This window comes from Panthera uncia, chromosome B4, assembly GCF_023721935.1.
Source record: "Panthera uncia isolate 11264 chromosome B4, Puncia_PCG_1.0, whole genome shotgun sequence".
In the NCBI taxonomy this organism is placed as follows: Eukaryota; Metazoa; Chordata; class Mammalia; order Carnivora; family Felidae; genus Panthera; species Panthera uncia.
The window spans coordinates 14,172,024-14,183,847 of NC_064809.1; the positions used below are offsets into that span (position 1 = coordinate 14,172,024).

An 11,824-nucleotide genomic window follows, 5' to 3' on the forward strand; every position below is an offset into this window, starting at 1 on the left:
GTGAACTGAAATGTGCTTTGAGGGGGGAAAAGACGTTGATTTTACAGCACGTATCCCAAGAAGTCTGACTGAAAGGATGAAGGGCATTCGGTCTTCCCAGACAACATTTGTGTTGGAGAATGGAGTCCAGGCAGATCAGGTTAAGGACTGATTTTTGGTAGAAAGTTTTACTCAAATCCCTGCTGACAGAAACACCTTCATTTCCTTGCCATTTATGTGCTCTCTACCGGAAGTGTGAGGGTTGGGACTGCAGCCCCAAAGAGCTATGCCATTTCAGTGCCCCCCAAAAATATGTCCTACAAAATATGTCCATTAGGGATAGAAGAAAAATCAGTTTCAATCACAGTTTTCAAAGCCAACCTCTTTTACTACATTTCTTATCCTACCTGGTATTCTTCTACAGGTTGTAGATACAATTTTGCTAGGTGCGGATAAAAAAAAAAAAAAAGCGTGAAGTAAGTTGGCATGGCCAACCTCCGGAGCATGCTTTGGCCTACCAAATGTGAGGAGAAGTGGTGAATGTCCATTCCGGGCAGAAGCTTTAACAAACAGTGTGCAACGCTCTACCTGCCTTTATAGCTGGAGTGATCTTGAAAGCGCTCATCAATAAGGAACCTCCATTAGCCTGCATCCTTCGTAAGAACCTCCTTACCACCTTACATTAAACGTACAAGGGCGCCTGGGTGGCTCAGTCTCTTAAGCGTCCCGCTCTTGGTTTCGGCTCAGGTCACGACTTCACAGTTTCCTGAGTTTGAGTCCCGCACCCGGCTGTCCGCTTCCAGCGCGGAACCTGCTTGGGATTCTCTCTCCCCCTTTCTCTCTGCCCCTCCCCTACTCATGTTGTCTCTGTCTCTCTCAAAATAAATAAATAAACTTTAAAAAATAAACACACAGTGTGAGCAAGCGATGCACCTGGGTTGTCTGAAGCCAGAGATTTGGAGTCATTCGTTACTACAGTAATTCCTGGGTATGCTTTGGCCTAAGACACGTGAAGATCAATAGTGACCAACCAATAAATGTTCTACCTATGAATCCCGTGGGTTTCCTTAGTTCATGAATTCTCGGTGCCATTCCTAGGAGAACGCGCACGGACAGTCTCACAGAGGCTTCGATTTTACGTGTCAACTTGCCCAGCTCAGGGGGTGTCCAGATATTTGACTAAACATTATTTCTGGATATGTCTGTGAGGGTGTTTCCACATGAAATTAGCATTTGAATTGGTAGGTTCTGTACAATGGTGCACCCACCATAGAAGGGTGCAGCCCCTTCTATGTGTCAGACCATCAAGTCCATGTTCCTGATGATTCAGGGACAACTTGAAAATGAAAACAGGCGATACAACTCCATCTTCTTATTTTTACACGTATAAGGGTTACTGAACACATCCTTAGTCTTCAGTATTTGTAAATGGAAACACCCATAGGGGCGCCTGGGTGGCTCTGTCGGTTGGGTGTCCAACTCAGGTCGTGATCTCATGGTTCGTGAGCTCGAGTCCCTCATCAGGCTCTGTGCTGACAGCTCAGAGCCTGGAGCCTGCTTCTGATTCTGGGTCTCCCTCTCTCTCTGACCCTCCCCCGTTCATGCTCTGTCTCTTTCTGTCTCAAAAATAAAAAAACGTTAAAAAAAATTTTTTTTAAATGTAAACACCGATAGAAATAGTACATTTTTAAACTACTCTACCATCTACACTCAATTTTCAAAATACTTCAGTGAACTCAACAATTTCACTTAGAAATTTTTGCGTGCTTAATTTTACTAGTTTTCCTGATCATAAATAAACACCTGTTCATAGTTTTGAAAATGAGGTAAAAATGCATTAAAAAAAGAAGAAGAAGGAAAAAAGGGGCACCTGGGTGGCTCAGTTGGTTAAGCATCCAGCTCTTGCTTTCAGTGCAGGTCACGATCTTATGGTTTGTGAGATGGAGCCCTGTGGTGGGCTCTGTGCTAAGAGTATGGAGCCTGCTTGGGATTCTCTCTTTCTCTCCTTCCCTCCCTTACTCATGCTCTCCCTCTCTCTCAAAATAAATAAATAAACTTAAAAAAATTAAAAAAGAAGAAAAAACTTTGGTTTTAATCCCACTTTCCGAGGACAACCTCTCAACGTATACCCATTTTTCTTCTCTTCAACATGTCTAGATACAATTTTGAATTGTATGGTTTTCACCTGGCATTAAAACAAAACCATTTTCCCATATTAATACCGATTCTCGGTAGACTTCATGTTTTATGATTATAATACTTAATTGTACGATTATGCCACAATTTACTTGACCACCCAGATCGAGGATGTTTGAAGACATTATATTTTAGTGTTTATACCTCCTTTCTCCTAAAAAACAATTGGCAGCAACTTCGCAATTAATGTCTAAAGTCTATTTCCCACTGGGAATGGTAGGAAGGGAGAAGCCAAAAGTACCAGAAAGTCATTACGGGGAGAGAAGGTGCTCTGGATGGTCAGGGACACCAGGGTGTGGGTCCAGGGTGAGTAGGGACATGGGTGTGTATGTAACACACGTTTGAGAGACACCCTGTGCTGTGCTGTATTGTGAATGGAGCCATAACCTGACCAGTGGGAGCGGGTTCACCCGGCTACACCTGGGGCCAGTGCTCTGCATGAAGGTGGGCTATGCGAGGTGCCTGCATAAACCTATTCCTGTAGCAATGGTGTGTGCCTTTCCAATCTCCACACATCCTGGAAACCTGGGCAGACGGGTACAGAGGCTTCTGCACATCATACACAAATCTGCGTCCTTATGTCAGATATCTAAGGTAAAGAATAAAACTGAACTAATATTCTTATGTATATGCCCGGCAGGGTACTTACGCGGACTGTGAAAACTACAGGAAATGTTTGAGGTGGGGTCTCCTTAGCCTAATGAAACCAGTGAGGGGTCCCATGCCTGACTTTCAATAAGGATAAGAAAATTACACAAGTATGATGCTTCACTGCAAAGATTTCTTCTTACTCAGCATGTTTTCATTGACAGTGCTCTTACCAAACATACTCTGAACATGTAATCCTTTAAATTCCTTTTAACGTTTATTTATTTTTTTAGAGACAGAGAGAGACAGAGCACGAGCTGGGCAGGGGGAGAGACAGAGAGAGGGGGACACAGCAGGCTCCAGGCTCCGAGCTGTCAGCACAGAGCCCAACGTGGGGCTCGAACCCACAAACCGTGAGATCATGACCTGAGCCAGCGTCACATACATGTTTAACTGACTGAGCCACCCAGGTGCCCCTGAATATATAATCCTTTACTTAAAGAATACTAAAGAAGGTCCTACATGATGATCAGACCAATGGTCCCCCCTTATTTGGAGGCAGTGGCCTAAGCTCTTCAACGATAATGTGTGTCCTTATACTGCCAGTTATTAGTTCCAATGGTCCAGGAACTTAAAGACCACATGCTCATAGCAATGGTCACAAAACCAAACTGCATCTCCACATCGAATATACAACTCTCTGGCATTCTCCATAAAGATTTTCTTTTTCGTTTCCAAACAGTCAGATCCACTCTTGGTAATGGATCATTCTCTGGGTTTTGACAAAAACACATTAGCTACGTACCCACTGCCACAATCAAGGCGTAGAAAGTTCCACCGTGCATCGACCCCCTACCCACCAAACTCGCTTGTTCTGCGCCTCTGGGGAGTCAACACCTCCTTTCCAACCCCAATGCCTGGCATTTTTACAAAGACTTGTTTTGTAATCTATGCCTTGTTTCTACGGAAAACAATTAAAAGGCGAGATGATCACTTTTACCAATGTTTATGGATCTAGAAAATTTGGCAGACCTTTGGGGCCATATACTAAATACCAACGGTTCAGCAACTGGACTCTGCAGAACTGAGATTCAGCTCTGTTTCTTCCAAACTGGTGTGGGAAGTGCCTGGCTCACGTCCAACAAAATAACACCAGTGTATTAGGTAGACTATATCTAGAGTAAATCACCTATTGGTGAATTGCGATTTTCTTACGTACCTTAACTACCCATAACAGAATTAAAATTATGTTTAATCTATTTTTGGATTTCATTACATAGGTGCACCTTGCTTGATGCCTTCAATGTGTTTTTGCTAAGGATATACTTAAACCGAATTTTGAAAATTAAATATTCTTTTCTTTTTTTTTTTTCAACATTTTTTATTTATTTTTGGGACAGAGAGAGACAGAGCATGAACGGGGGAGGGGCAGAGAGAGAGGGAGACACAGAATCGGAAACAGGCTCCAGGCTCCGAGCCATCAGCCCAGAGCCTGACGCGGGGCTCGAACTCACGGACCGCGAGATCGTGACCTGGCTGAAGTCGGACGCTTAACCGACTGCGCCACCCAGGCGCCCCTTAAATATTATTTTCTAAGTGAGTGCTTTTAGTGGGATCAATGATAAGTCTCCTATCTATCTTCCTCGAAAATCCCCATTTGTGTATCCCTTATTTGTGTAATCCCTATTGGCGTCAGTCAGGGCACATCTGATCTGAGCTTTTCTCGGAACATCGGCGACGCTCTTTATTCGCACTTGCATAAGCTATGGGGCTCTCTATACACAACAGCTAAAGTCTGAAGGCACACATCTCATCCAGTCACCTTAAGGGTCCAGGTGCTTTTGTCTGCTTTCAGAATAATTTTAAGACAATTTCCTACCTTTCTCCCAGAACGCTGCAGCTGCTACACAGGCTATTCCTGCCAAAAGCCTGGAAGCCTGTTCCATCACGCAGACTTCTAGCTTCTTGAAAAGAATTTTGCAGATCAGGCAACAACAGGCGCCTAATGTTCATACGACTCAACTAGCCGTGGAGCAGATCTGTTTCCCATTTCTAGTTGGAGTTTCAAGGACTTCCTTTTTCTAATTGCTTCCTCGGTTGCTATGTGCTGTAGGGACCACGGCCTCCTGCCTTCTCGTATCAGGACTCGGGTTCGTTCTGTCGTCTGAGAGTCTGAGCCAATTGGGACAAGGGAAGGTGGTTGCATCTGTCAAGGGCCGTGTGTCAGGCATGGTAGCCATCACGAGCTGCTCCCAGAATAAGTAAACCATCCAGCAAAACCACCCTCAACGATTCCGTGGGATCCACACTGCATGTATATGTACATGTATGTTTCTGGTTAGCAAAACTTATACTAATTATGGCATGATTAATTCTTAATGGAGGTCACGTTGAGGCTGCCTCCTCCCCTTTTCCACTTGCATTTGAACTTCCCAAAGCCCAGATTTCTGCCGTCCGTGAGTTCTGTCACATTGGTGTTATTTCCTCTGTCATTTACTTGATAGCTCCGACCTCCGTTTTTCTTCTCTTTGTTCCTGAACAAAACCTGATTTCTTTCTGAGGGAGCTGGGAAAAGCCAGACTTATGCGACCAATATGTTTCCCAACCCCTCCCATGAGAGCGGGCACACCCAATATTATCAAAAAGCAACCCCTGTACCGGTCACAGCGCCAGATGCTTGAAGCTGCTTCTTACTGCGGGCTCACTTAACACAAAATAAAACAGACCCCCAACACAAAGGCTTCCTTCCGGTCCCCAAGCTAAAACACAACTCCCACGAAAAGTCGTACCATTTCAGAGCTTTGACATAATCCTAGCCAAACCGTCTTCCATTTCAAGGTTTTGTTTTGTTGTTGTTGTTTAAACACAAAGATACTAGATAAAGGCCAGGCAAATTCTGGTACTTTTTCTCAGAGGATTCCGAGTCTCAGTGGCACCCCCCACCTCTTCCTGTTCCTTCTTTCGGTGGGTCCCTAATTGCCAGTGGTTCCCAGCTGCATTGCCTCCCCGTTATTCTTAGCGATACCCATGACCTTGATGGGTAATTAGCTCCTGCCATTATCTTTCTGCTCAAAATGTCTCACTTCTGTATTTAATTAGATATTTGCACACCGTGCCTGTGCTACTATTGTTGCAATTTGCCCATCATTCCAAAGATGAGGCTCCACTGACTCTATTTCACTCTTTCCCCTTTTGGGGGCAGGAAGGCTGAAACGTAGCAGCTTTATTTACCGCACACATGGGCTTAGAAACCGCCAGAAAGAGAACTAATGAAACTGGGAGTCGATTTAGAAAGGATGAAACACGAATTTGGCAGATGCGATGTTTTAAATTGTTTGAGGCACGGGGCACAGGTTAGGGAGTTTCTGAGGCAGAAGTGAAAGAGATCAATTTGGTGATGGGGGAATTTTAGTCCAGTGAAGTAAGAGGGAAAGACAGAAGGGAGATGAGAGAAGTGCTTTTCTGCAGCTCCTTGATTTTATACAGAGCAGGAAAATTATCTACTCTTTGCACTTTGCCCCTCCCCCACTGCCATATGCTTCCCTAAGGTTTCCTTTCTCCGTACTTGAAAGGACCACAGATTTTAATAGTATTCATGCATTTGAAGTGTGAGGCTATTCCTGGCTTCCTGTTTTTGAATTTATGGTGAGGAGGAATTTTTAAAATCCAATAAGATATGGTAATATCCAGTCTTTATATGATGAGGTAAAAATAAAATAAACGATTATTTAATGAAAAAAAAAATAATCACATGAACTAAATGGAAGTTGAAAAAAGAAAAAAGGCAGTTGACCTTACATAAACTGAAGTTCAAGATCACAACCAGACCCAGGGACTGAATTATAGGCCAGTCTCCTTCAATGACTAAGCTGAGTTTAGTTGGTTACCACTGTGAACACGAGATTGTAGACACCCCAGGGGCCTGCACACGTTGAAGCAATGTCATTAAAAGGTCAAATTCACTTAGAACACCTTGAATTCAGATGTAACAGTAAAAGCAGACCCAGAGCTAACACACAGGGGGAGTCAGGACTATCTTTTCAGAGGAATATTTGCAATATAATCTGTATTTCTGCCTGAGACATCACACTAGTTCGTGAACGGCAGCTTCAGCACTCAGAGCCACTACTATGTCAAGCAGAGGAATTTTCTTCCTCTGTTGGGAAAACCGTACATTGCCGTCAATGGGCAGAGAGTAAGACAGGAGGCAGGTGACTGGGGACAGTGAGGGGACACAGCCCACCGTGGGGAGCTCTGGCAAACCAGGGGCATGTACGACCCATCATTCCTGTGGAGACAAAGACTCCTCTGACCTCCGCTTTCCGCAACCCCCGACGCAAACCGCTTTTCCCTTCCAGATCCTCTCTAGAAGATCATTTTAATCGCAATTTGTGAGGGTAACTGCGGGGCGAGGGAATGGAACGGGGGGGGGGGGGGGGAGCAAGCCATGTCTCAGCTCCACAGGATTGGACCCTGAATTTGCACCCTATCAGGACCAGGCTTCTCCCTTTCCTGGAAGGAGGGCAGGGTGAAGAGGCAGGCTCTATAGCAGGCAGACCTCTTTTCCAACCATGCACCCACCGTTTACCACGGTGTGGCCTTGTGTGTATCTTTTTTTAACACGTTTGATGTCAATTTCCTTATTCATAAAACGCATGTTATGGATTAGAAATAAGTGGTATACAGTAGGTGATCAATACATGTAAAGCATGTGGGAACACTGACAGCCAGACGCCCGAGTCAGCAGCCCCTTTGTTTCTGCCTTTCATCCTTGCTTCCAAGATCACACTCTGCACAAAGAACAGAGGCTTGAACTGGAAATAGCTACACTGACTCCCGGCGCCCCTCCTCTCTTTCCCTGCTTTCCGGCAAATGGCAGCCACTGGCACTTCCGTCGTCTGGGGCACCTGGATAAGAAACCGGTAGAAATGAGGTGTCCTGTGCTTGCTAGCACCCACTCAGTAGCCAAGGTCAAGCCGGGCTGGGGTTCCCAGATTCCTTTTGCCCCACCGTTCCCAGGCCATTCCCAACAGCAACCAAGGTTCCTAGGCCCACAGTACCCCCTGATGGCTAACACGGGGAACTTTCTTTACTCAAAGGCTCTTCTCTCAGGGCGATTCGCCCAAGCTTTCACAGATCACTGCTTTGTTCATTCCATCACAGACCATTCATTTCTCACAAACGTGTGGTTGCCTAAGCTGTTTTTGTTCTTCACTTTTTGCTCAATGATTTCAGAAACGTCTATCTCCCTCCTTCCTTTTTTACCCCTTATCTTACTCCTTTTATGAGTCCTCAAATCATTGCGGTTATGGTTGCTAAGTATAATTGTAGGATAAGGACATCTGTCTGTCAAAAAAAAAACACCCTAAGAAACCTCCATTCATTTAGAAGTAAACTACGACATAGCGGAGAACCACAAGCATTAATCTCTAAAGCCCTTTGAGATATCCAGAAGACTTCCTCAGAACTTGCACAGAACATGCCATTCACCCCTGGCTCTTTCTCCAAGTAACGCTGATCTTTGCTCGGCATCCTTACCATTTTTCTATTTACTTAATTGCTAAAATTATACTAGTTTGTCCCCTACTGTTTCATTGCAAACACAATTCGGCTCCAATAAGGGTTAAGTGCATTCCTGTGGGCTATTCTGGAAACCAAAGCACAGTCTTTCAGCATTAGTTCTCTATGGGAAAGTGAATTCAAATCTCCAAGCAGTTGCTTGAGGAGGAACTTTTGGAAAATATACCTATTGTAATTCAACACTGGAAATTTGGGGCTGGGAGTGTTCAGTTTTTAAAAATTCATACTGATGTCTGTATTCTCTGGTTTTCATCTATTGAACCATGACATCTACTGGGATTAGCACTTAGAAAGGTATTCAGATGTGACTTATCCGGGCAGACATCGGTTCTTCTTTTATCAAAGGAAAAATATACTAACCAGATCCTGATTTGGTATGTTATGGGAATGTTCTAGAAGGTTACAAAATTCATGTCCATGACTATAGATTGCTTCTCGGTAAAAAGGCATTAACATATCTTAAAGTATAAATATTTATTTCCCTTAACTTAAATTCAAATAATACGAATGCTTTGTCTTTATTTATCAAGGCTTAAGTTTTAAAGACTTTGAAAAATACAAATGATTTTGATATGGATTATTAAAAATGCCATTAATTTGATGCTTAATTCTTCTGAATGAGGAAATTTATTCTCAAGCTGGAGGTCAGTAATCAGAAGCATCTAAAATCCCAATCAAACAACTAATTGTTTTATAATTACAAATTAACATCAAGTGGCTTAATTTTTCTAATTTCTAATAAATTTAAAAGTCAAAGCTTGTAAAAATTGGGATGAAATAACTGAGTTATGGTGACTGAGCTATTGTAACTATATATAGATACATATGAAAGACATAATTTGAAAATGCTTTTATAAAATATTTTCCTTATTTGGTCATAATTCAAGGTAAGCCTTGCATACAATTTTTTCTTTGAAATGATTTCCATATTGAAAGAATTGAAATTATTTTCTCTTTTAAAAAAATGCAAATCGGTTAAAAACAGGTAAATACCACCCATCCAGTTTCATTAAATGCTGTGAAGATGAATTTTCTACATACATTCTAAATGCACTCTAATGTAACAATAACGAAAAATGAGGTCATAAAATAGTTGTGTGGTATTTTATAGCAAAAGGTATTTTAAGTGGTTGATCATCCAAGAACATTATTTGAGTCCACATTTTTCTGAAGAGAGATATTTGGTTTGTGATAATGTATACCTTTTGAATTCATAGAGTTTTAGAGGTACAAATGAAAACATCCAGTGTTAATGCTTTTGAAAGCATTACGTTTAAATTATTTTCTCAGGACCCAAAGAGAAAACACCAGAGGAAACAGAACCAGCCTGAATTGTTTAAAATGTATTTGCCCTTTAATTAAATAAGAAACATCTGTCTAGGGATTTTGGAAATGAATGTAATCCATCCACACTCTGCCTGTACTAGTTTGCATCCAATGTCCAATATTTTGAAAGAAAATTCTTTCTTTCTGTAAAGAATTAAACAGCAACATGGAGCGATGTCTGGGTCTATAGCAGCTGAGTCTTGCCTCCGGAGTCTGGGCACTGGAAACGCTAAGGATCTGTCTTTTCCCAGATCTGTCCTTGGGAAGCAACCAAATTCTCTCCATAATCAAGATTAGGGTGGAACGCCTGTATGTCTTCAAAGCATCCGCTCACCCTGAAACTGCTCATCTTGGGGCAGTAAGGAAACAGAAGTTACTAGGACATATCCAAATACTCAAGGTCAAAATACCAAGGTTCCCTGTCTGGGGTTCACCGTTCATTTTCCTCCCCTTCACTCAGGCTCGAGTGGAGGGACCTGGACAGCCCACAACACCAACTCATCAGACGGGCCGCATGAGGAGAAACAAAGTGGGGGAGTTAACTCCAGGACGGCTCTGGTTCTTTGAAACGAGGACCCACGTTGAGAAGGACAAAGATCACTTACTGGTGTTGTCAAACGGGATCTGCTTGCACTGTGCAGACCCCTCGGCGGGCCAGGGACAGTAATAGACCGCTCCCCCTTCCACGATGTCTGGCTGGCTGGTGTTGGCTTTGGGCGCCCCCACCAAGACGCTCGCTCTGCGAAAGGGTTGGAGAAAATCACTCCTTGGGAATCATGAGAGCGTGCGCGTCTGATGCAGTCTCCGTAGCCGCGTGCTCGCCGAGACTAGGGGCGGGGGCGGGGAATTGGGGGTAGAAACGTATCTCTGATGGAGACCGACTGTCAAACTTGATTTCCCGTTGGAAACCTACGGGCGCCGGAAACCTGGTTTTGAAGAGGGTGCAAATAGTCCCAATTCTTCTCTAGGTGGAGCTGTGTATGCAGTGAGATGAGAGCAGGGGAAAAAATAGCAAAGGGCAGAGCCCAGCCGCTTGCAGCAGACCGCACTTGCGCCCAGACGCTTAATTGTTACAGGCTACGCATAAACAGACTTGGATCTGTTCGGTCCCGTTTTCCCCTTTGTACGAGGCTCGGGTCTTTGCTCGAGTCCTGGGAGCCACCCCCCCCCCCCCCCGCCCCGGACTTGCGTGTTCTACACAAGTGGCACATCATTAATTTAAAGTGGCACATCATTAATTCAAAGTTCACAAGGCACATCTAGCATGGAAGGGGGGTGGACAAGTGGCGGGGAGCCCGAGGGGACCCCAAGTGCGCAGCGGGACGGAATCTCAGGAACCTCCCTCCATCGGGCTGTGGGCACAGGCGCGGGTCCCCCGGGGCAGAGGGCCAGGGACCCAACCTGTGGCCGGACTCGCCCCCCCTTTGCGCAAAACTCCCCGCGCGGGGCGACTTACGTGCGAGCGGCAGGTATGTGGAAGTCCACCGCGTAGCCGAAGTAGCTGCCCTCGGGGCCTCTGTACACGGTGAGCTTGTCCACGTCCAAGTTGAACGCCTGCGAGGCGGGGGTCCGCAGCACGCCCAGCGCGGCCGAGAGGCACCAGAGGGGCGCGAGCCACTGCGCCCGGCCGTCCCGGGGACCGCGGCGGGCCCGGGCAGACATCGCCCTCCGCCCCGGCGGATGCTCACCCGGGGAGCGGGAGCCCAGGAAGCCGGCGCGGCACCTTAGCGGGCGGCGGCGGGCGGCGCTCCCCCGATGCTCGCGTCCCGGGTCGGTGCGCGCGGCGCGTCCGCGGTGACAGCCCCGGGCGCTCCGCCGCGCGTCCTCTGCGGTCTGCTCCCCGCCTGCTCCCCGGCCGGCTCGGGGGCTGGCCGACAGGGGATGCCGTCCCTCCTCTGGCAGCGGGCGGGGGGCCCGGCGCGCTCGCGGCGCCTCCTAGCGGCGGCTCCGCGGGCTGCGGGGGCCGGAGCGGGTGACTCCCGGCCGCCCGCGCCCCTGCTGGAGGCCGGCGCCAGGCGCCTGCTTCCGCCGCCCGGCTGTCCCCCCGCAGTCGCATCTCAAGGAAGCCCCGAATCTCGCACATACCAATTCGGGCCATTGCTTTTGGAAGCTACGCGCCCCCCCACCCCCCGCCCCGCCAACCACACGCGCATAG

At 46.1% G+C, this 11,824-nt stretch overlaps 1 protein-coding gene across 2 annotated transcripts in view; it reads right to left on the reverse strand.

Annotated features, from left to right (window-relative positions):
* Positions 1 to 11,599, reverse strand: part of ITGA8 (integrin subunit alpha 8) — a 188,653-nt gene extending 177,054 nt beyond the window's left edge. The window contains exons 1-2 of one of the 2 annotated variants that reach the window (XM_049624653.1): positions 11,126 to 11,598; positions 10,275 to 10,408 (exon numbers count right to left, since the gene is read on the reverse strand). In XM_049624653.1, the coding sequence (XP_049480610.1) occupies positions 10,275 to 10,408; positions 11,126 to 11,331 (340 nt within the window). In that variant the 5' untranslated portion in view covers positions 11,332 to 11,598. Of the gene's footprint in view, positions 1 to 10,274; positions 10,409 to 11,125 lie in introns of both variants that reach the window. The other variant, XM_049624654.1, reaches the window with a different exon arrangement.
* Positions 11,600 to 11,824: the final 225 nt, after the last annotated feature.